This window comes from Cnephaeus nilssonii, assembly GCF_951640355.1.
Source record: "Cnephaeus nilssonii genome assembly, chromosome: 12".
Classification (NCBI taxonomy): Eukaryota; Metazoa; Chordata; class Mammalia; order Chiroptera; family Vespertilionidae; genus Cnephaeus; species Cnephaeus nilssonii.
The window spans coordinates 56757674-56779590 of NC_137083.1; the positions used below are offsets into that span (position 1 = coordinate 56757674).

General features: G+C 49.8%; 1 protein-coding gene across 7 annotated transcripts in view; it reads left to right on the top strand.

The window, feature by feature from the left end:
- Positions 1-21917, top strand: part of SLC13A4 (solute carrier family 13 member 4) — a 51684-nt gene that overhangs the window by 6430 nt on the left and 23337 nt on the right. For all 7 annotated transcript variants that reach the window (XM_079785419.1, XM_079785425.1, XM_079785420.1 and 4 more), the window contains 5 exons: positions 4236-4364; positions 16305-16441; positions 18309-18481; positions 18890-18944; positions 21281-21320. In XM_079785419.1, coding sequence (XP_079641545.1) covers positions 4236-4364; positions 16305-16441; positions 18309-18481; positions 18890-18944; positions 21281-21320 — 534 coding nt within the window. The remainder of the gene's footprint in view (positions 1-4235; positions 4365-16304; positions 16442-18308; positions 18482-18889; positions 18945-21280; positions 21321-21917) is intronic.

Sequence of the window (21917 nt, forward strand, 5' to 3'; positions counted from 1 at the left end):
CCCCTCTTCCTCTCCCTCCTCCTCCTCCCTCTTCCTCCTTCTCTACCCCTCCTCTCCCTCTTCCTCTTCCCCTCTTCCTCTTCCTCCCTCTCCCCCCCCCCCCCCCCCCCCCATATACCAATACCCCTGAGACTTTAGGGAAAATGAGCTGAGAGAGGTTAATCGTGTTAGTGGGAGGGAAGCACCCTCCACGCAGCTTCCTGAGTCACTTGGTAACCAAGATTAAGCTATGAAGTTCAATAGCGGGGATTAAGATGTTTCTTCTTAATAACAAACTGGCTTAAATCTTTAGTAGAATAAGGGCCCCAGAGTGCCAGGGAGACGCTGATTGAAAAGGGGCTGGGATCAGCTCTCCCGGCCCATTTTCCCTTTCTTTTCACGTTTGTTTGTTTACTCAACATCAAACGGGTTTAAGGGGATGTTGACCAGAGGCTCATTGCCCTCTTCTTCTCCACAGCAGCATCAGGGCCCCCTGTGTCCCCTGAAGTCAGCCCCATCCTTGGGGAACTCACTGTAGGATGCAGTGCCCCCCACATTTCATCCCGAGACCCCGTCTTTGAGCTTCTTAGTTACCAATGACTAGTAAGAAGTATCCACAAAAAGAAAAATAATAAATTATTGAAGTAGGCAAAATAAGCTATACACTTGAGGGGGAATGGGGTAGTGTGGGGAGAAAGGGAAGGACAGATGAGCTCTGCTCTGTGTGGGTCTAGAAATAATTTTTGCAGAGATGTTTTTAAAGCTGGACTTAGACTAAATAGACGTGCCCTTTCTTGACTTGGCCCTTTTTTCAGACTGAGTTTCTCCTTTGGTTGGGACAGGGTTCTCAACAGCCACACTAGTGACATTTGCGAGTGGGGGGTGGGTAGCTGTCCTGTGCATTGTAGGGTGATTAGCAGCATCCAATTAGGTGCCAATCACACATACTGCCCGCCCCCCACTATGACATCCAATAGTGCTTCCAGATACTACCAAATATCCCCTGGGGGGCAACATCGCCCCCAGTTAAGGACCAGTGCCTTAAGGAAATAGAAATGCGCTACCCCTGAGCTTCCCAGCCAGTTCACCTGGTTAGAGGCGGGCAGATGTGTTGGCCCCAAAGCCCCCGGGACAGCTAGATGGAGCCTGGTGGCTGATGCCCTGAGAGCTGGATGCAGCCTGCTGGCCACCACCCAGTGCGGCCTGCAAAGATGACCTCTCTGTGTGTCACAGGGTCAACAAGGGCCCTGCTCTTCTTCCTCTACGATGACGGAAAAGCACCTTGAGGTCACCATCCTTCCTACCTTGCACCCAATTTGTAGATTCTGATATTTAGTCCTTAATGGACTTGTTTGCTCGGGGCTGGAGCCAAGAGAAGTGGCCTGGATAGCAGCTCCTCGCCTGTGGTTCTGATGGTTCTTCAAAGTGACAAGCTACCTTTTAGGAAGGGTTAGAATGACCTTCTCCCTTTTTCCTGTCCAGCTGTCTAAGACCAGAGCCCAGACTCAGTTTACCATGTTACCGAAGAAGAGGGTACAAGACAGGGGTTCCATAACTAAGCCCTGCTTCGGGGGGGGGGGGGGGGGGAGGCGGATAAAAGTTACACCCAACTCCCGAGGTAGATTTCAAAAAGGCCTCCCAATCACTATGACAGCAAATACATAGACCACAAGCCCCTTCCAGTGAGTTTTGGATGGGATGTCCCTGGGGTAGTAGATATCACTGCGTGAAAAAGGAGCAAAAACAACCATGAGGCAGGTCCCAGGAAAGAAGCCAGCCCATCAGAGGAAACGTCTGATATGGGGGAATGCCACTTTGAACTCTCCCCCTTACTTGTAAACAGGAGCAAAAAAGAAAAAACCCACAAATGACAACACTTTCCCTTAAAGACACAGCCTGAATACTTGACATGCCCTACACACCTGCTGGCCAGTGGCAGTGATAAGGGGCCTGGAATTCTCAGAACGTTTTCTCTGGTAGATAACAGAGAGCTGTTGGCCAACAGAGGGGCCCAATTCAGTTCAACCAACATGGAGCTACCTACCATTTACTGGCCAGATGTGGGGACACAGGACCTCTGTAATCAAACTTCACTGAATATAAGCTTACTATTGAATTCTGAGGAGGTTGAGAAGGGGCAAAAGGAAGTCTCTGTAAATTCCAGGGGTGACCTGAGTGAGGAATCTATGGCTAGGCCCTCTGAGGGTGGTCTCTTGGTTTTTCGTCTGCTCTAAGGAAAGGCCAGGTGACAGTGATGGTACTTTATCCAGTTCTTTTTATGGATTGATTTTAGAGAGAGGAAAGGAGAGGCGTAGAAATATCGATGAGAATCATCGATCGGCTGCCTCCTGCATGCCCCCTACTGGGGATCAAGCCTGCAACCTGGGCATGTGCCCTGACCTGGAATGGAACCACGACATCCTGGTTCATAGGTTGATGCTCAACCACTGAGCCACACCAGCCAGGTTTTCCTGTTCTTAACACTGCTGGGTGAAGGTGGCTCCGGTAACCTATTCTAATTCTTAACAACAGTTACAATAAAAAAGTTTACCTTGGCTTACTCAAATTCTCCTAATTCAAAGCAAAAATTGTGCCTGGCACAAGGAAAGTTTCTGTCTCTCATTTTCAGTCTGTCTGTCTCCCCTTCTCCCCTCGCTGAACTTGTGGCCCTGAAATGACCAGAACAAGAAAGACTGACAGTTCTCAGGAAGGAATAAACATTTCTCAGAGAGGGATGGTCTGTCCCCTTTATCTTCAACTGGAGTTAAGAGCGGCCATGCTGTCTCCTTCCCAGGAAGAGGTTGGGAGTAAGTGGCCTTCAGTGGGCTAAAGGGCTTTGAACTCCTCTGGGTAGTTTTATATCTACAACAAAGGAGGTATTTCTCTAAATTGCATTCTTTCCCAAATGGAGCCTTTTTATTTTTCCACTAGTGATTCTGTTGTCTTATCAGCACTTCCAAAAAATTTTAACTTCTCTGTGATCTTTTGGCCCCGGAGGAATTCTCAGTGGGAGCTACAGTCAACAATTGTTGGGATTAGTTCCCATTCCCCGAGCCCCAACCCCGTAATCCTTGCATGTTAGGAGGGAGCAAGGGCCCATCAGCCAAGCTGGGTTAATCACTCAGGCTGACCTTCACTGATCACGGCGACCTATTGTAACTTTTGTGCGAGAGTGTGAAGACACTTGTTCTGAACCCAAAGGAGAAATAAACAGAACAAGATTTGTCAGGTTCCTTGATCACCAGCCAACTTCAGGGCAGGTCAGCCCTGAGCTCAGATGGTTTAGAACTATGTATAATTTGAGGAACCCACAGTCAGCTTGGATCTTTTACACAGCGGCCCCCCGAGTCCATTGTTAAGACCCTTGGACAGTGACCTCTCCCAATAGTAAGCCAATGATCATTAACCATTTCAGGAAGCCAGCATTACTGGAGGCCAAAAGGAAGGAGGGCTAATGTGTTTTTTTAATAAGAATGTTGCATTAATTTATTCTTTGCAACCAGCAAAGTGGGTGGGCTGGGGAAACTGGTACATTTCCAGGCCGTTCCTGCCAGGTCCTAGCACTCCTTATTTCCTTTATCAAAAGAATGCTTCCTCCTGCGTCCAGCAGGTGGAATGGAGTCCCAGAGCAATGAGAACCAGACACTTAGGACACTGATTCTCCCTCTCCCCACAAGGGACACTTGGCAATGTCTAGAGACTTTCACATCTGGTGGGTGGAGGCCAAGGATCCTGCTAAACATTGTACCATGCACAGAACAGCCCCCCATGGCAGGAATTAGCTGGCCCTAAATGGGACAATGTCAGAGCTCTCATGTGAACCCATCACACAGATTGATCCCTACTTTCAGCTACCCCAAGAACCTCTGGTGTCCGATCAACTTGACATCAAAATATCCTCCTGGGAGCTCCACCTTTACATACACGACCTCAGCCCTGAACACTGCGGTTGGTTTTGGTCCTAACCCCGCACAGCTTCAGGGACCAGCAGAGCTACAATGTCCTAACAGCCCGATAGCCACCCTGTTGGAGGCCAATGCAAACTGCCTGGCAGGCATCTGTTCACCTGAGGAGCAGCCATTACTTCACACACCTGTGTACGGGTCCCACACGTTTCCACCACACTTGCCTGCCAGGGCTGTGTCCCAGTACCCACGTCTGAGTCTGGGTGCCTGCTGCCTCTGCCCTGGGTCTCCTCTGGATTCTGTGCCAGTGGCTGTCCCTGTGACTGACCACCCACTTTCTTCCCCTTCCAGGAGGCTTCATGTGCGTACGTGCTGATCGTGACCGCTGTGTACTGGGTGTCTGAGGCCGTGCCTCTCGGAGCTGCAGCCCTGGTGCCTGCCTTCCTCTACCCGTTCTTTGGAGTCCTCCGATCCAGCGAGGTTAGTCCCCTGTGCCCCAGCCCCCAGCTTGGGTCAATGCCAGGCCAGTGAAAGAGGGTTCAAGATGCACAAAGCACTTAAGGAAAAGGTTTTTCATCCTCCAGAACAACCCCATAGCACTAAGCTTTTGCACATGCTGTTCTGGACCCTGAGTTCCTCTCCCTCCACCAGTGACCTTCATCAAACTGCCCATTTCAGTAGTTTGGGAGGGAACATGACTTTGCAAGAAGGAAAGGAAGACTGGCAGTGAAGGGTTAGGTGTTGCTATGCTGGGGCTGGAGACAGACAACACTGGCAGAGCCAGGGGGCAAGTTTTAGTATTTGAGGTGCAAAAGCCTATGCTATCTGTATGACCAAGTGGCTGTGGCGATATTTAGCAACTGGGCTACAGAGAGCAGTGTAGGCCAAATATAGTCTGTTTAATTGGACATCAAACTCAGATTAGAAGGCAAATGACAATAAGAGTGAGGACATGGGTTAGAGCTCTTTGTGAGTCAGTTAACTCTGAGCCACAGCCTCCGGCACACCCCTGCACCAGCCTGTGCCACACTCACTGGGAAAAGCCAACTGGGCATCAGCGGGAGCTCCCTGTTCCAGAAAAAGCATCTACTTGTCACTCCCCAAATCCACTGTGTGCTTGCCCAGCCCCCTGCCATGACTCAGACCACTCTTCCTCCCTGAAAAGTTCTCTCTGATTCCTCTAACCTTTAAAATCCTACCCAAGTACCCTCTTTGGTGAAGCCTCTCCAAAGACTTTGGCTAAAAGTGTTCTCTTCCCTTGGAGCCTATCTGATGTCTTTAGCCTTTAAATGGTGCATGAGATACACCAACTTTCTGCAGACTTCTCCTCTCTCCACCAAGATTCCCGCCCTCTCGGATGTATGATGTCTACTGCATGTGGGCCCTCAGTTAATGTTTCTTGATTGCAATGTTTCCTGATGGTGTTTCCATATGAAGGCAGGCATGTGGGTAATAGGATCAGTGGGACTCTGGGACTGTGGCTTTGGCCCTCATGTTACTCACTCAGCATTCGGAAAAGTATTTTCTGAGTTTTGTATCTACCATGTGCGATATAGGATATTGAGGGCACCCTGAGGGTGACAAAAATGAAACGCATAATTTCTGCTCTTTTCAGTCTCACAGATGAGCTTCTGAGCTTCCCACCGTCAGCTCAATGTGTGCCTGGAAGTGGCTCATTTTTATGGTGACTTGCTGGTTGGCAAGAATTAGGAGTTTGTTATGTGCACAGCTTAGACTGCCTTCTGTCTATGGAACTCAGGTGCTGAAAGAAAGATATGAAATTATAGAAGTGACTCCAGACCTTAAGAGGTTTCTATTCTAGCAGAGAGGAAATATAAACCATGTGGAAAAACATGGAAGACCCTATGCAATAACGCCTCACTTTCCAACACTGCAGAGGGTTTACATACTTCCCCAGGAAGGAATGTTGTAGATAAATGAAATTTACCCAGTCAAGTGCCCAAAGTTTATGTTGACCATTTTTTTGTTGAAGTTTTTCTAAACAGCTTTATAATTTCCCTGGTCTTTTAAACAAAAGTTGTTGAACATAAATTAACTTTTTCTTTGGAGCCTACACAATTTCCATGGGAAAAAATTTCCCAATCAGAGGAGCCAATATGGGCTGGACAATAGCACAGTCGAGTAACTTGAATGCTGGTTGACCAGCAGAGCCTAGAGACTCTTGAGTAATGTATTGGCAGCGGACTGGAGGGAGAGCCCAAGAGAAAATATAAAAGGCATGTTATTGGATTTGCAGATGACTCAGAGATGGATGGGCTAGCTACTGTATGGGGACAGAATCAATGTTGACAGACTAAGACAATGAACTAAAACTGCCAAAATGAAATTTAATAAGGATAAATGTTAACAGTGCGTGTGAAAAAGACCCTTGGCTCTGTGTTGAGTACAAACTCAGCATGCATCATCTACCAGTACAATGTGGCTGCCAGAATTTCTAGCATTTACCTTATGCCAGGCACTATGGGAGGTCTTTTACATGCATTCTATCATTTAATCCTCTATAAACTGGCTAATATTTTTATCTTCACTTTACAGAGCAGGAAACTGAAGTTCAGAGAGGTTAAGTAACTTACTGGAGGCTACACAGCTAATAAATAGTAAAGCTTGAACCCAGGATTGAATGATCCCAGAACTTGTGCTCTTAACCATTGGCCAAAATGTACTGAAATCTGCTAAATTGACAAACACATGTGTCCAAAGCATCAGGTTCTGGATAGGAGCTCATTCAGAGGTAGCTAGCCAAGATACCAAAAATCTAGACGTGAATCACATGAGGAATAGAGAAAACTCAAGAGGAGCATGAATTCTGGCTTCTACAGCTCAACCCCCCAGCTCACAGGTCAAACCAGAACCTAAGAATCAAAGCACCGTAAGGGAGATCCCGCTGTGTGGGAGGGCAGCCTGAAAGGGGCTGCATGTGTAGTCCTGGTGTCCCTGTCCCTGGAAGTGCAGCCACATGACCATTTTAGGGATGCGAGAGGTAGACTTTGTGGCTTGGGAGAGGGTTGGACTCTAAGGACCCTTTGACTTTAGGATTCTGTGATCTTGTGGGCATCTGGCCAATACTTCTCTCTACTGGTATACAGAGCTCGGACCTATATTTTAGATTTGCTTTTAGGTTTTGGTTTTGCCTCCAGCATGTGCCACTACTGTCATTGTATCTGCTTCTAAAGTTCTCTAAGGCCTAATGGGACAGTACCTGTGTCAATCAAGCTAGCTAAGATTTACTGTTTACAGGAGAAAGGCATAGAGGTGGGGGCAAAGGGGTCTCTGGGGCAATAAACAGCCTCGTTTGAATGCTGGGGCTTGGGATAGTTGCCAGGACACCCAGGGTCAGGAGTGATTACTCTGCTCTCTCTCCACCCCTCCCGAGTGCGCACAGACACACACACCCTCCACCGCCTCAGTGGCCCTTCATTGCAGGCCCCCCGCAAGTCTTGTTCAGATTCCAGCTCCTGCCAGCTCAAGAGAAGCAGGTCCGGCTGCGATAACAAAACAGCCATAACAGCCAAGTGATGCCTGGGTCTGGTGTCATCAATCTGCTTCCCTGTTTGTTCCTGAACGTCTGACCCGCTGGATTCCTGACCAATGCCTAGACTCCAGCTTTCTCTGTTTGTTTAAACCTGGGGCATTTGATACACCAATCTCCACTCTGCCTTCTGGCCTGTGCTCACCACGGAGACTGACCCTCCTGCATTCAGGCCTGGGCAGATGTAGGCCGACACCTGGGCCCGGCCACCTGCCTAACTCCAGGCTGCCTGCCGCCCTCAGCCATCCAGACACAGCCCAGAGAGGAGCTCCACGCTCAGGCCTTAGCAGGGACTGGAACCAGGAACATCTAGATCTCGTAGCCTTTGAGGCCAAGCTGATGTTTCTGTGGGAAGAAGGAGCCAGCGCTTCGCCTCTGGGCGCACAGCCCAGCCCAGTTTCCTCCACTGGGGCAGCTCAGACAGCCCTGGAGGAACTGGGGGCTCTTTATGTCAGCATGCCCAGCTATGCAGGAGCCGGGCCAGCTTCGGGGCCAGGTCAGAACCCATCTGGGCTCTCTGCTTGAGCTTCTCTAGGGTACGGTTTGCAAAAAAATGTTTTTTTAAGCAACAAAATATTTTCTTTCATCCAAGCTCAGGAGACCCAATACATACAGGGATGGAAGAGGAAGTCCTACTCAAATAGGGACGGGGACCCAGAGCCCAGGCTGCTGGGCCCTCCCCACAGGCAGTGAGTGTGGTTTGAAAGCCTCTGCCCTCAGATCAGGTGGCTTAGGTGGCGTTCACACACAGGTATCCAGTAGATGCAGCATCCTGCCCCTGGGAAGGGCTGAGAGCCAGATACAAAGGACTTGGCTGCTCAGCTCAGGAACCAGCTGCAATGGCGTGGTGGGGGCTCCCTCTCTCATGGGGAACCGTCCAGTCATCCCCTCCTCGGGTTTACAGGATTTGGCTGCAAAATTGTTCAGATGAACCAAAAAAACCTCAAAATAGGTCCATTACCAGAGGCCACTGCTGGCCTCCTGAGGGGTTGTGACAGGCCTGCCATTTGCAGAAGCCCACTGACAGCTGACCTGACAAGAGAGCCGGGGGCTGGGCCGGCAGCAGGATGCTGACTGGCTGAGATTCCCAGGGGACCCACCCAAAGCCACCGAATGCCCATGTCAGGTCCACACACCCTGCCGGTCCCTGTCTGCCTTGGCCATGAGCAAGGAGAATGGCCACGCGGAAACGGGCTGGACCACATTGGAAGTGAGGCAGAATGGAGTGGCAATCCGTTTGGGCACTGACTAGGCTTGAGCAAGCTGAGTAACCTCTCTAAACCGCCATGTACTCGTCTGAAAGCTGCCAATGACAGAAAGGCCTACCTCCTGGGGAGGCATGAGGAGTGCACACTATTCTGAGTGTGAGTCTGAGGTTAACAGCCAGATTTCCACTCTCCTCAAACTTCTAGCAATAGATCTGTAGCTCCCCTCCCCTTTTTATTTTTTAAATTTATCTTTATTGTTGAAAGTATTACAGATGTGCCCCTTTTTTCCCTCATTGACCCCCTCCACCCCGCAGCCCCGTACCTCTCCTCCCAGGCCTTCTGTGTCCATGGGTTATGCATATATGTTTATAAGTTCCCCGGTTAATCTCTCCCCACTCACCCTCCCCCGCCTTCCCTCTGAGATTTATTAGTCTGTTCCATGCTTCTAGGTCTCTGGATCTATTTTGTTCATCAGTTTATTTTGTTCATTAGATTCCACATATGAGTGAGATCATGTGATACTTGTCATTCTCTGACTGGCTTATTTCACTTAATATAATATTCTCCAGGTCCCTTTATGCTGTTGCAAATGATAAGAGTTCCTTCTTTTTTACAGCTGCATAGTATTCCATGGTGTAAATGTACCACAGCTTTTTTATCCACTCATCTACTGATGGGCACTTGGGTTGTTTCTGGATCTTAGCTATTGCAAATTGCACTGCTATGAGTATAGGGGTGCATACATTCATTCTGATTGGTGTTTGGGGTTTCTTAGGATATATTCCTAGAAGTGGGATCACTAGGTCAAATGGGAGTTCCATATTTAATTTTTTGAGGAAACTCTATACTCCCCCCTCCCCTTTTTAAAAAATTTTTTTGAAAACCTATCTAGAGAGCAATACATAATTGTGTCTTAAGTGATGCTTTTAAAAGCTTGTCGCTAACAGATGTCACCTGCAGTTCACTAACGATGAACTGGTTAGTTAACGGACTACATTGAGCAGCATTTCTGTCCTTGTGCCTCTGGATCCCGGCTGGGCCTGAAAGCTCTGGCGATGCACTTGCCCTTCACTTAAGAAAATCTGGAGGAATTTTCGTCTCTTAGGTCCACCTTGCTCTTTATTTCACTTACTTCTCTCATTCCTTCAGTTGATCATGCTGGCACCCCTGCTTCCTAACCCTCAATCTCATCTTGGAGCTTTTTCTTACTTCTTTAATGATCATAATGAACATTTACGAGCACTTCCTACATGCCAGGCACTGGCCTAAGAGCCCGCCTGCGTGATCTTACTGAAGGCCTATGTCATGACGTAGTAAATGAGCCACGTATTATTAATCACACTGAAAAGTTTGGAGTGATGAGCTACAAGGGTTCGGCCGTTTATCCAAGAGCATATAACTCGTCTAGACAATCAAGCAACCCCTAAAACCAAGCAGCCTGGAGTCCAGAACCCAAGCTCTAAACTGTTACACTCTGCTCGGCCTTTTCAAAGCAGCTTCCTTGAGCCAATCCCTTCTAAAACTCAGTCCAGAAACACCTCTGCTCTCCAAATCCAGTGACTTGGCACACTGAGAAAAACCAAAGAGCAGAAAAGGGCAATAAACCACCACTGAGAATGTCACAAAACCATGCATTCTACTCGTGGGAGGAGCACTCATTTTAAAATCTTTCTTCTCTGTGCAAATAATTCTAACAAGCTTCATCATAGAGTTTCCCAAGTCACAGCATGTTAATCTTGGAAATTAGATAGTGGGGGGAAAGAATGCTTAGTGCAAATGTGAGCACACAACACATTTTAGGAAATGATTAACATAATCATTAACAATCCTAGAACTCCAGTGTTTATTGTAAGAGAAATTCAGTGGGCTAGTCTGCTAACAAACACCACCATTGGACGGGATTTTAATTTATAAAAGCGAAAGGCAGTCCTGTGCCTGGGCCCACTCCACGTGCAATGGCCTCAGACCCGGTCAGCCTTTGTGTGGCCCACTTAGTAACAGGAAGCACCGCCAGGAATCCCGGTTGTCAGTGCGGTGGCCATGTGCCATTTAATCTTCACAACAGCTTTACAAAAGGTGGGAGCTCACATAATCCTCGTTTATTTCTAGATGAAAAAAGAAAAAAAGAAAAAGGAAAATGAAGCCCAGAGAGGTTGATATCTTACCCAGGGCCTCACAGCCCAGACCTGGCTGACTGCAGAGCCCCACTCTTTACGACTTGCCTGCATTACTCCCTAATCACAAACCACACCCAGGCTCATCGCCCAAGCGCTTCGCATCACTTACTAGGGGGCAGGGAGGGCACTGGGTAGACCTGAGCCCACCAAGCAAAATCAGAAAGCAGCAAAGAGCCAGCATCTTGCTTAAGCTGATCTGGGCCCAGGTATTTAAGGCCAGTGCCAGGACTTCCCTCCTTGGTACACAGAGGAAATTAAACACTGGTTCCACCACAAAGTCACCTCCTAGGTGTCCTGGGAAGGGAAGGGAAGGGAAGGGAAGGGAAGGGAAGGGAAGGGAAGGGAAGGGAAGGGAAGGGAAGGGTTCAGTGAGAAAGGTCCTGGGCCCTCAGCTTAGCAGTTGCCTGCAGGCATCCCTGCCTGCTTCCACCTCCCACTAGGGGGCAGCATCTCCATCCCTGGGCCCAGCCCAGTGGCTTCCCCGCCCTTTGCAGTCAGCCTTCCCCGCCCTCTGGGGGTACAGTGACAGTGTTAGTGAAGCCTGGGGTTGAGGGCAAGAACTAGTTTAACCAGAAGCAGAGGGATCTTCCTCCAGGAAATGGTCACAGCGAGGGCAGATGCCCAGTCTCCTACACAAAACTCATCAACCAGACCCAAGGAAATCACGGGGACAAGAGGGAGAAGGGGGAATGGGAGCCGACTGCCTTTATTTTGACTTTTATGTTATCAAAGCGTCCCATGCTGAGTTTAAAGCTCAAACAATACTGAAATACTCACAATGAAAAACCAGAAGTTTCCTTCCTCCACCCCTCCCCACTGCACCCTCCCCAAGCCCCACCTCCCCCTACCCTGGGTCAATAACTTTTATTTTTTTAATGTATCTTTATTGTTTCAAGTATTATAGGTGTCCCCTTGGGTTAGTAACTTTTAAATTTGCTAACTGCTTCTCCTGGTACGAAGCTCCACATTCCTCTATGTATTCTGATTTTAATTCTTCAGTTAGCCCTATGATATTTTTAAAATATATTTTTATTGATTTCAGAGAGAAAGGGAGAGTGAGAGAGAGATAGAAATATCAATGATGAGAGAGAATCATTGATCGGCTGCCTCCTGCATGCCCCCTACTGGGGATTGAGCCTGCAACCCAAGCATGTGCCCTTGACCGGAATCGAACCTGGGGCCCTTCAGTCCACAGGCCGACGCTCTATCCACTGAGCCAAACCAGCTAGGGCATGTTAGCTCTATGATATGAGTAAGTCTCCTACATCCCTGGATCCTCCTCCCTTCATTCTCCCGACATGAGTATATCACAATTTTTGTTACTTCCCTAATCAATGGTTAACAGTGTGATTATGTAAATATTGTTTACTTCAAACACTATATAATGTCACGTTTCCTTTTCTGTTCAATATTTCCTCTTCCTACAGTTAAAAAATGTTCGTTTTCTCATTGTAAGAGGGTTCCTAAGTTAGAAGTTAAACTTTTCTGCATATCTTTCCTCTGAGGCTCTGTCTTGGTTGCATTGCTGGGAGCAATTCTCATGTGGGTGACAAATATTTATTAAGCCTCTACCTTTGCATGTTATTCTACCAGGCATTGATACAGAAAGACTAAAATTGGAAAGACTAAAATTTGATCAGGAGACAAGAGAGGTTCACATAAAAAAAATAAACAGTTCCATCCATGCTGTTGCAAATGGTAAGAATTCCTTCTTTTTTACCGCAGCATAGTGTTCCATTGTGTAGATGTACCACAGTTTTTTAATCCACTGGAGAGCATTATGCTAAGCAAAATAAGCCAGTCAAAGAAAGAAATATCATGTGATCTCACTCATTTATGGAATATAATGACCAACATAAACTGATGAACAAAAACAGATCCAGAGACAGAGAAGCATCAATCAGACCGTCAAACCTCGGAGGGAAGTAGGGGAGGGTGGGGGTAAAGGGGAGAAATCAACCAAAGGGCTTGTATGCATGCATATAAGCCTAACCAATGGACACAGACACCAGGGGGGTGAGGGCATGAGTAGGGGTGGGGGTGGGGGGCAATGAGGGGATAAGGACACATATGTAATACCTTAGTCAATAAAGAAAATAAATAAATAAACAGTACGGCACGAAGCAACAATTCGAGCATTGCCCTCAGTGTTCTGTGACACGTGGAATTAATGGTGCCCAGAGGGAACAGCCTGGAGTCAGAAGCTAGAGTCCCGAGTCCTGAGGAAGGTTTTCGGAGGGCCTGGGCCTGACCTGGAGTTGAAGTCTGAGCAGTGTGTACAAGCGGAGACGAGAAGAGAATGTGCCAAGTGAGGGAGGGAATCAATGAATAGTTGGTCCGTGGGCCCCAAACATGTGAAACATCTTTTCAGTAGGCCTCAGTCTCAATTTCCTCATCACTAAAAAGTGGGAAGGAGTTGATAACTGGTACTGTGGTTGTGTAAGACAAAAGCCCCTATTCTTAGGAAATATGCACGGAAGTATTTGGAGTTAAAGGGCCAAAATGTATGTAACTTACCCTCAAACTGTTCAGAACAACAACAAAAAACTATGTAGAGAGAAAGATAGTATGTGGGTATTCCTTTTACTATTATCATTTTTGGAACTCTTTGGAATTTTGGATTATTTAGAGTTATTTAAATTGAATAAAATTTTAAGGTTTAAGGTTAGTTATAAAGGCACCTTAAGAACTCTATCCTACCCCTGGATCCGGGTGAGCCTGGGTCCCGGGTCCGGGAGAGGCCCTGGGCCCCTGGATCCGGGTGAGCCTGGGTCCCGGGTCCGGGCGAGGCCCTGGGCCCCTGGATCCGGGTGAGCCTGGGTCCCGGGTCCGGGCGAGGCCCTGGGCCCCTGGATCCGGGTGAGCCTGGGTCCCGGGTCCGGGCGAGGCCCTGGGCCCCTGGATCCGGGTGAGCCTGGCCCCGGGTCCGGGCGAGGCCCTGGGCCCCTGGATCCGGGTGAGCCTGGGTCCCGGGTCCGGGCGAGGCCCTGGGCCCCTGGATCCGGGTGAGCCTGGGTCCCGGGTCCGGGCGAGGCCCTGGGCCCCTGGATCCGGGTGAGCCTGGGTCCCGGGTCCGGGCGAGGCCCTGGGCCCCTGGATCCGGGTGAGCCTGGCCCTGGGTCCGGGCGAGGCCCTGGGCCCCTGGATCCGGGTGAGCCTGGCCCTGGGTCCGGGCGAGGCCCTGGGCCCCTGGATCCGGGTGAGCCTGGGCCCCGGGTCCGGGCGAGGCCCTGGGCCCCTGGATCCGGGTGAGCCTGGGTCCCGGGTCCGGGCGAGGCCCTGGGCCCCTGGATCCGGGTGAGCCTGGCCCTGGGTCCGGGCGAGGCCCTGGGCCCCTGGATCCGGGTGAGCCTGGGCCCCGGGTCCAGGCGAGGCCCTGGGCCCCTGGATCCGGGTGAGCCTGGGTCCCGGGTCCGGGCGAGGCCCTGGGCCCCTGGATCCGGGTGAGCCTGGCCCTGGGTCCGGGCGAGGCCCTGGGCCCCTGGATCCGGGTGAGCCTGGGCCCCGGGTCCAGGCGAGGCCCTGGGCCCCTGGATCCGGGTGAGCCTGGGCCCCGGGTCCGGGTGAGGCCCTGGGCCCCTGGATCCGGGTGAGCCTGGCCCCGGGTCCGGGTGAGGCCGTGGGCCCCTGGATCCGGGTGAGACTGGGTCCCTGGTCCGGGTGAGGCCGTGGGCCCCTGGATCCGGGTGAGGCCACGCGACCCTGGGTCTGGGAGAGGCCACGCGCCCCTGGGTCCGGGTGAGGCCATGCGCCCCTGGGTCCGGATGAAGCTGAATCCTGGGTCTGGGCAAGACTGTGTGCCCCTAGATCCGAGTGAGACTGGATCCCGGGTCCGGGTGAGGCCGTGGGCCCCTGGATCCGGGTGAAGCCGTGCCCCTGGATCCGGCCGAGACCAAACCAGAGGGAGGCGGACCTGCATTACCACCATTTGTCCACCATCCAGAGCTGAGGGGTCAGTGCCGACATGTACTCATAAGGAACTGGTGGACATTGATATTGGGTCTCAAAAGAACTGTTGGACCAGAAAGAAACTCACTACAGACTGATTCGTTTGCCTGTCAGCATAACTATTATTGCTCGTCGCACATTCAATTCTTATAAGTATATCTCTAGTGACACATGATTTCGCTCATCTAGGGGAAATGATGAACAACATAGACTGATGAACAAGAACAGAACCAGAAACAAGGAGGCATCGATCGGACTATCGGGCCTCAGAGGGAGGATAGGGGAGGGTGGGGGGAGGGGGGAGAGATCAACCAAAGGTCTTGTGTGCATGCATATGAGCCTAACCAATGCTTAAGTTCAACAGAGGGTTGGGGCATCCATGGGGAGGGGGGTGGGATGGGAATGGGGGGATGAGGACAAATATATGACACCTTAATCAATAAAGAAATTAAAAAAAAAAAAAAAAAAAAAAAGAACTCTATCCTAAGGAAATAATCACATTTATATATGGTTAACAATTTAAGCATTTGTAGTAGAGGAAAACAACAACAAAAACTAAATTAAATATTCAACATAAAGAAAATGGCCAAATAAATGTTATGGTACATTATGCTGCCATTAACATAAATTTAAATCTCATAAGAAAATGAGCAGGGTATGATATAATAGAAAAAAGAGCAGGATATAAAACTGTACATATTGTATAAATCCAATTATGTATCAATATAGACATTACAAAATTGAAAAACATACCAAAGTATTAACAGGGTAGGCTTCAGGGTAATTTTATCTATAAATTTCTATATTTTTATTTGTTTGTTTGCTTTTTAATCCTCACCTGAAGATAGTTTTTCCATTGATTTCTAGAGAATGGGAGTGGAGGAGAGAGAAACATAGACATGCGAAAGACACATCAATTGCTTTCCTCCCACACACACCCCTAACGGGACTGAGGAACTTGCAACCAAGGAACTGAACCTGGGACCCTTCGATCCACAGGCCCACACTCTAACCACTGAACCAAACCAGCCAGGGCTAAATTTCTGTATTTTGAAGTTTTCCATAATGGACATGTATTGATTTTCTAACAAACAAAAAAGCTAAAGAAAAAATGACACTTAGGGACAAACCCAGAATTATTTAAATAATTTTTAAGGATTAAGATAAAATTATAAGTATGGTTATTCTTTGAAATCATATTTATAATGTTTTTATATCTTTAAAAAGGTGAAGAAGAATATTGACCTTATGGGGTTATTGGCAGGTTTAATTAAATAATCTTTGTGAAATTCTTAACATAGAGCCTGCCCAAGGTAGTATGTGTACATGTATGTATGTATAAATTAAAAACAAAAAGTTTTTAAATATATATAACAGTTAGCTACTGTAATAACCCTCAACTCCCTGCTTCTTGTTTGCCTGATTGAGGATAAGACTAGTCTGGCATGGCCATGCTGGGGAGGGGTGGGGGAGGGCAGGCCATGGGGGGGGGTGCATGGAGGGGGAGTGGGCCCTGGTGACCTGCTGGCCCCTGCAGGTGGCGGCCGAGTACTTCAAGAACACCACGCTGCTGCTGGTGGGCGTCATCTGCGTGGCGGCGGCCGTGGAGAAGTGGAACCTGCACAAGCGCATTGCTCTGCGCATGGTCATGATGGCCGGAGCCAAGCCGGGCATGTAAGTGGCACTGGGGGTGTCCAGCCGTAGTGGGCCACCGGGGCATGTCCACTTACTGGTGGGGATGGGGCGACCAGCAAGGCCAGGGGCTCCCACCTCCCCCTCCAACGGCAGGGCCTGTAGCCATGGAATGGGGATTTGAGTGTGTGACTCTGGGGTCACTTACTGTCACAGTCTAAACAAAGTATCTGAGCAACCCATTCTGCGAGGGCGGTGGGTCACAAAATGGGAAGGGCTCATTGGGTGAAACAGGACGGACTAACCTAAACTGGTTCCCAACCTTTTTCGGGTTCATCAGGAAACAGGCTGGACAGGAAGTGGTGGCTTCTCCTTTGTCATTAAGGAGATGTGACAGTTTCACTGACCAGGCCGGACATGTTGTCCTGTTGCATTTGACCACGACTGCCACGGAAGGCCTGCCCTCGCAGCCTGGTCTTTTCTCCGTGCTTCGAGAGGCGGGGAGAGGTTCGCAGCCCTGGGAAACGTGCAGGAAAGTCGGGGTGACTGTCAGGATAACCTCACCCCTGCTCCGCTGCACGGCTTTCTTGCTACATTTTATGTAAACTGCCCTGACTCCTTTGGGAGTCAAACGACCCCTTTAGGGTCTAAACAAATAATTTGGGATTCGTTTTCAATATTAGTCATTAGATTTTGCCTAAAAGGATGTTCCTGTCTCCCACTTAACTGCAGCTTCATTCAGCATAAATTGCCTCCTCCGTCATCCAGGGACTCTGAGGCCCTTTAAGACCTCTGTGTACTGTCTTCATGAATTTGTCTCTATTTACCTCAATCCCAGCAAGGTGCCACCCCCTGTGGTGCTCTGCGCTGGCATATCCAGGGCAGGCGAACAAAACACCATCAGGACCTTGGCCCCCCCAGACACGAGTCCCAGATACAGGTGCGGTCCCAGGTGTGCAGTCAATGGTTCCATCTAGAGCAGTGGTCGGCAAACTGCGGCTCGTGAGCCACATGCGGCTCTTTGGCCCCCTTGAGTGTGGCTCTTCCATAAAATACCACGTGCGGGCGTGCACGTACAGTGCGATTGAAATTTCGTGGCCCATGCGCAGAAGTCGGTTTTCGGCTCTCAAAAGAAATTTCAATCGTTGTACTGTTGCTATTTGGCTCTGTTGACTAATGAGTTTGCCGACCACTGAGCTAGAGTAATAAACACGGTCATCTTTATGTTGGCTTGTCTTATGGAAATGAGAACCATGTCTGCACAAACACAACTGCATGTTTTCAAAGCCAACGAGAAATAACTGGAGAGCTATCTTTGTGTTTTCCTCCAAGTGCTGACCCTGTAAGACACGAGCTGGAAGGTGCTTCCAGTGATATGGACTCGTCTGTGACTCCAGCAGGTTGACAGTGGGACAGGATGGCGGGACTGTAAGCTTTATGTTGTGGTCACTAACTGTGGTGACTTGGCTGCAAAGCAAGGCATGTCATGTGCTCATAGAACTGCTGGCTGCAAGGGCAAAAATAGAATTCCTTTCCACACAAAGAACATACATCATCCCCAAGCTAATATCCAGAGAGAGGAGCAATCGGTAAGGCCATGCCCTCTGACCCCACGACCAAAGCTATTCTTTGCTTAAGTAAGGGCTTTTTATCCGGCTAAAGCTGCCAGCCCATGAAGTGTGATTCATTCATCATTCAACAAGTGTTTATTTACTGTTTACTCTGTGCCAAGCCCTGGGAGTACAAAGCCAATGGAAGACATAAAAATCCAATTTTTTGGATAAATTCTGGCCATGGTTCTCTAGGCCATCACCATCGGGTCTGTCGGAGGCTCCCCAGGAGCCCTGGGGGACGGGCAGCTGGGGGTTGCCCTGCTGCTGACGCTCTGCCTGCCCTCCCTGCCTCCCAGGCTGCTGCTCTGCTTCATGAGCTGCACCACGCTGCTCTCCATGTGGCTCTCCAACACGTCCACCACCGCCATGGTGATGCCCATCGTGGAGGCCGTCCTGCAGGAGCTGGTCAATGCCGAGGAGGACCAGCTCATGGCCAGCAACTCCAACACCGAGGAGGCCGAGCCCACCAGTACAGTTTGCTGGAGTCCCTCTGCCCTTTGCCCCTCTGCCCTCCTCCTGTGATACCAGCCCGGTGCCCTCATCTGCTGCTTCCCCCTCCCTCCCTCCCTCCCTCCCTCCCTCCCTCCCATACCAGTCCGTGCAGCTTGAAGCTTCCCTGACACCCTCCCCCAACTGCCAAATCTTTATTCTTCCCCCACTGACAGCAGCCACCACGGTTCCTTTCTCCCAACACTCAAGGGTCAGGACAAGCCACAAGCCCCACCACACCTTCAGGGGGCTGGGGGGCTTAATGCACCAGGCTCCAGCAGAAGCCTTTATGCCCTATTTCCCCACTCAGCCCTGAGCCCCTGAGCCCTTCCCGTGGAGGCAGGTCCAGCCTCCTCATCTCATTCCCTGCTTTCCTTTGCTGCTGTAGGTCTTGGTGTAAACAATAGCCAGCCTTCTCTGGAACTCATCTTCGTCAATGAAGAGTGAGTATGACTGCCCACCTCCCAGGCAGAGCCTCTCCAGGTCCATTCTGAGTCAGGAAAGCGGGTACCCGAGCCTGTACACAGCTCTTTCAGACGTACAGGCCACACTCACATCTTGCCAGGCCACCACCTCCCCTTGCCCTGATTTCCTCTCCACACCTGGGAGCACCTTGCCAAGATCTTGAAGGCAACTTCCTTAACACAGGGTATTGCAGTGATCGGGGAGAGATAAAAAGACAACACTAAATCCGAGGGGGTATATTGATGGTCTATATGTCTACCAAGTTGAATTTCTCTACATTGACGTCCCTCTTAGGAGAATAATATGTTTAATCTATCAATGGGAAAATATTCACACAGTAGATGTCACCGGACATTCTTAGAGAATCACAACAATTTATAGATATGGTCTCCCTGGATAGGGTCTTGTTAGATATGGCAGAGAAAAACTAGGTGGAAGGTAGGGGACTAGAGGACAGTGGTGAGAGCCACGGGATGAAGAAAAGAAGGAACTAGAAAAAGCAGAAATAATCTCAAACACTCATGTGAGTTTGATGTATCCACAGCTGATTTCTTCTGGTGATTCGATGTCAAACTGTGGCCCTCAAGGTATTCCATGATGAATACCACACTTTAAAAGCTGGATTGATACTAGAGCTCAGACTTGCGATTTGCTCTTTTCATAAAAAATGGAGAACTCACATTGAGTGAAACCAGCGTATGGAATGGGGTAGACTCCCCAACATCGCACATTGGGTTCTCCCCACCCTGAGCCTTGGCTAGCTCAGGCAAAGCCCAGAGCTCCTCTGGTTCCCATCAGATACGAGAACGACCTGGTTTTCAGATGTTCAGCAGTCTAGTCCAGACTCATCTGAAAACTTCCCCCCGTCATCCAGCGCCTCTCCCCATGTCCTCAAGCTCACACCCACCCCTTCAGCCAGATCTGCAGAATCAGGGGTAAAAGCAAGTGGGGAAGGGAGTTAACTCTCTCTCCTCCCCCAATTCACTCTGCTCTCTGGCTTCTCCGGGGAGCAGGAAAGAAAAGGGGCAGGTCTGGGCTGGAGGTGTCGCAGGGGTGTCCCCTGGGGCTGCCTCTGCATAGCCCTGGGCCTGACAGCGGTGAGGTGCTCCCCACAACCACTCATGCTCCCTTGGTCCTGAGTTCTGGCGGCTCACTCCCCACAGCCCTTTGTTCTGGGGTGGCCTCTGCCTATTCGGGGTGGTTCCAGCCCAGCTACCTTCCGTGTGTGCCCACCCCTAACAAGCCTGGTGAGCACTGAAAGCACAGGCTGGGCTCCTTCTCCTCACTCTGCCTCTCAGGCAGCGCCCACTGACCTCTTCCCTTTGTTCTTTTCTAGACAAAAATATGTCCCCAAACTCCAAAGCAGAAGCTCGAGTTGTCCCAACAACTCTGGTGTGAGGATGCTTCTCTCAGAACTCTAGTCTGAGGGTCCCTTGCCTGCCCTCACCCAATCTGGGAAGGAAGGAGAGGAAACCTCACCACACTCCTGGCAGGCTAACGCCTCTCTCCAAAGAACACTTCCCTCTGAACCCAACCCCATCAGCTCCTCATCCTCCCTGCAAATAGTCTGGGGATGAGTGATGACCCAGCACCTCTCATTGTCTTCACAGTGGGGGAGGTCACAGCACCCGCTGTTCTCAGAACTAAGACAAACCAGAAACATCCATTTAGTGCTCGTGTATGTCAGGAATGCTGACAGTTCGATTCTCACCTTCCTCTCAACTCAAGGCAAAGGTTGGGGACCAACAGGTGTGCGAGACTCAGCATGTGCAGTTGACCAACCACCGCTGAGGAGCAGGTGCCATCAGAAACTCCCCCATCTCCTTGCTCTCACGTGCCTTTCACCATGTGCGGTGCGGGCCCTCCTGGTTCCCCACACCTCAGATAAGCACTCACAGGTTTCTCTTTCCTGATAGTGACCTCCAGTCAGGCAGAGACAGGCTCCTACCCTGCACGCCTCTTAGCACCTGCTGCCCTCAGGAAGTTAGAGACCTCTCTCTGCCTAGTTTCCTACGCTGTAAATGCAGGTAGCAATACGAGGACTAACAAAGTCCGTACTTGAGTCCTCAGCACCAACAGGCACCATGTTAGCTTTAGGAGTGTCAGTCTCACATCTAAGAATGGGGACAGCACCTCTGGAAGGTGAGGAAGACTAAGGTGAGATTAGACCTCCCCGAAGAGGTGACGGTAAGAGTCGGAGACCTGAGCATGAGTGGGAGTAAACTGGATGAAGGGAGATCTGTGTGAGGGAAGAGTTCCCATGGCATGAAGGCTGGTCCATGCTGATCTCCCCTCTGCCTGTGCTTTGTTCCAGCACCTCGACTACAGACTTCACTTCTCTGATGCAGAACAAGGTATGGCCTTGGGTTTTTTCTGTGCTTTGCAATACTTGAAAGTCCCCCGAGATAACTCAGGGTCAGAGGTGCCTGACAGCTTGTCCTAGAGCCCCACAGCCTCCCAGAATGTGAGAACAGAGGGGTGCTCCCCGAGCTGGCTCCGAGCCCCAGCCCTGAGTGCTGGGCGTGGCCACATACAGCACAGGTTAGCCTTGTTTCATGGAAACCCAATCGTCAGCCACCCAGGTTTTCAAGAGCCAAAGATTCATCTTTTGGATTTCTTTCAGGGGGGATTCCATTTATAAAAATCTTATTACAAAAATGGGACATTTATAGAGGAAAGCAAAGCTACCTGCACACTGCTGCTCGGCCTCCTTCCCTCCCCCAAAGCCGGTTTTACATCTCTTCTCACATCAGTTCCAACAGATGGACCTTGATCCGTGCAAACTGTGGGCTTTGTCATGGTACAATGTTTTGCATTTTGTGTTAAAGAAACATGAAGGATTCTTCATTAGCTTATGAAGTTCCAGAAAGCCAAGCCCTCCTATAAGGACAGAGCCATATTCTGCCAAATTTCAAAAGCCTCTTCAAATGGGGCGCTTGACACCAGGCTGG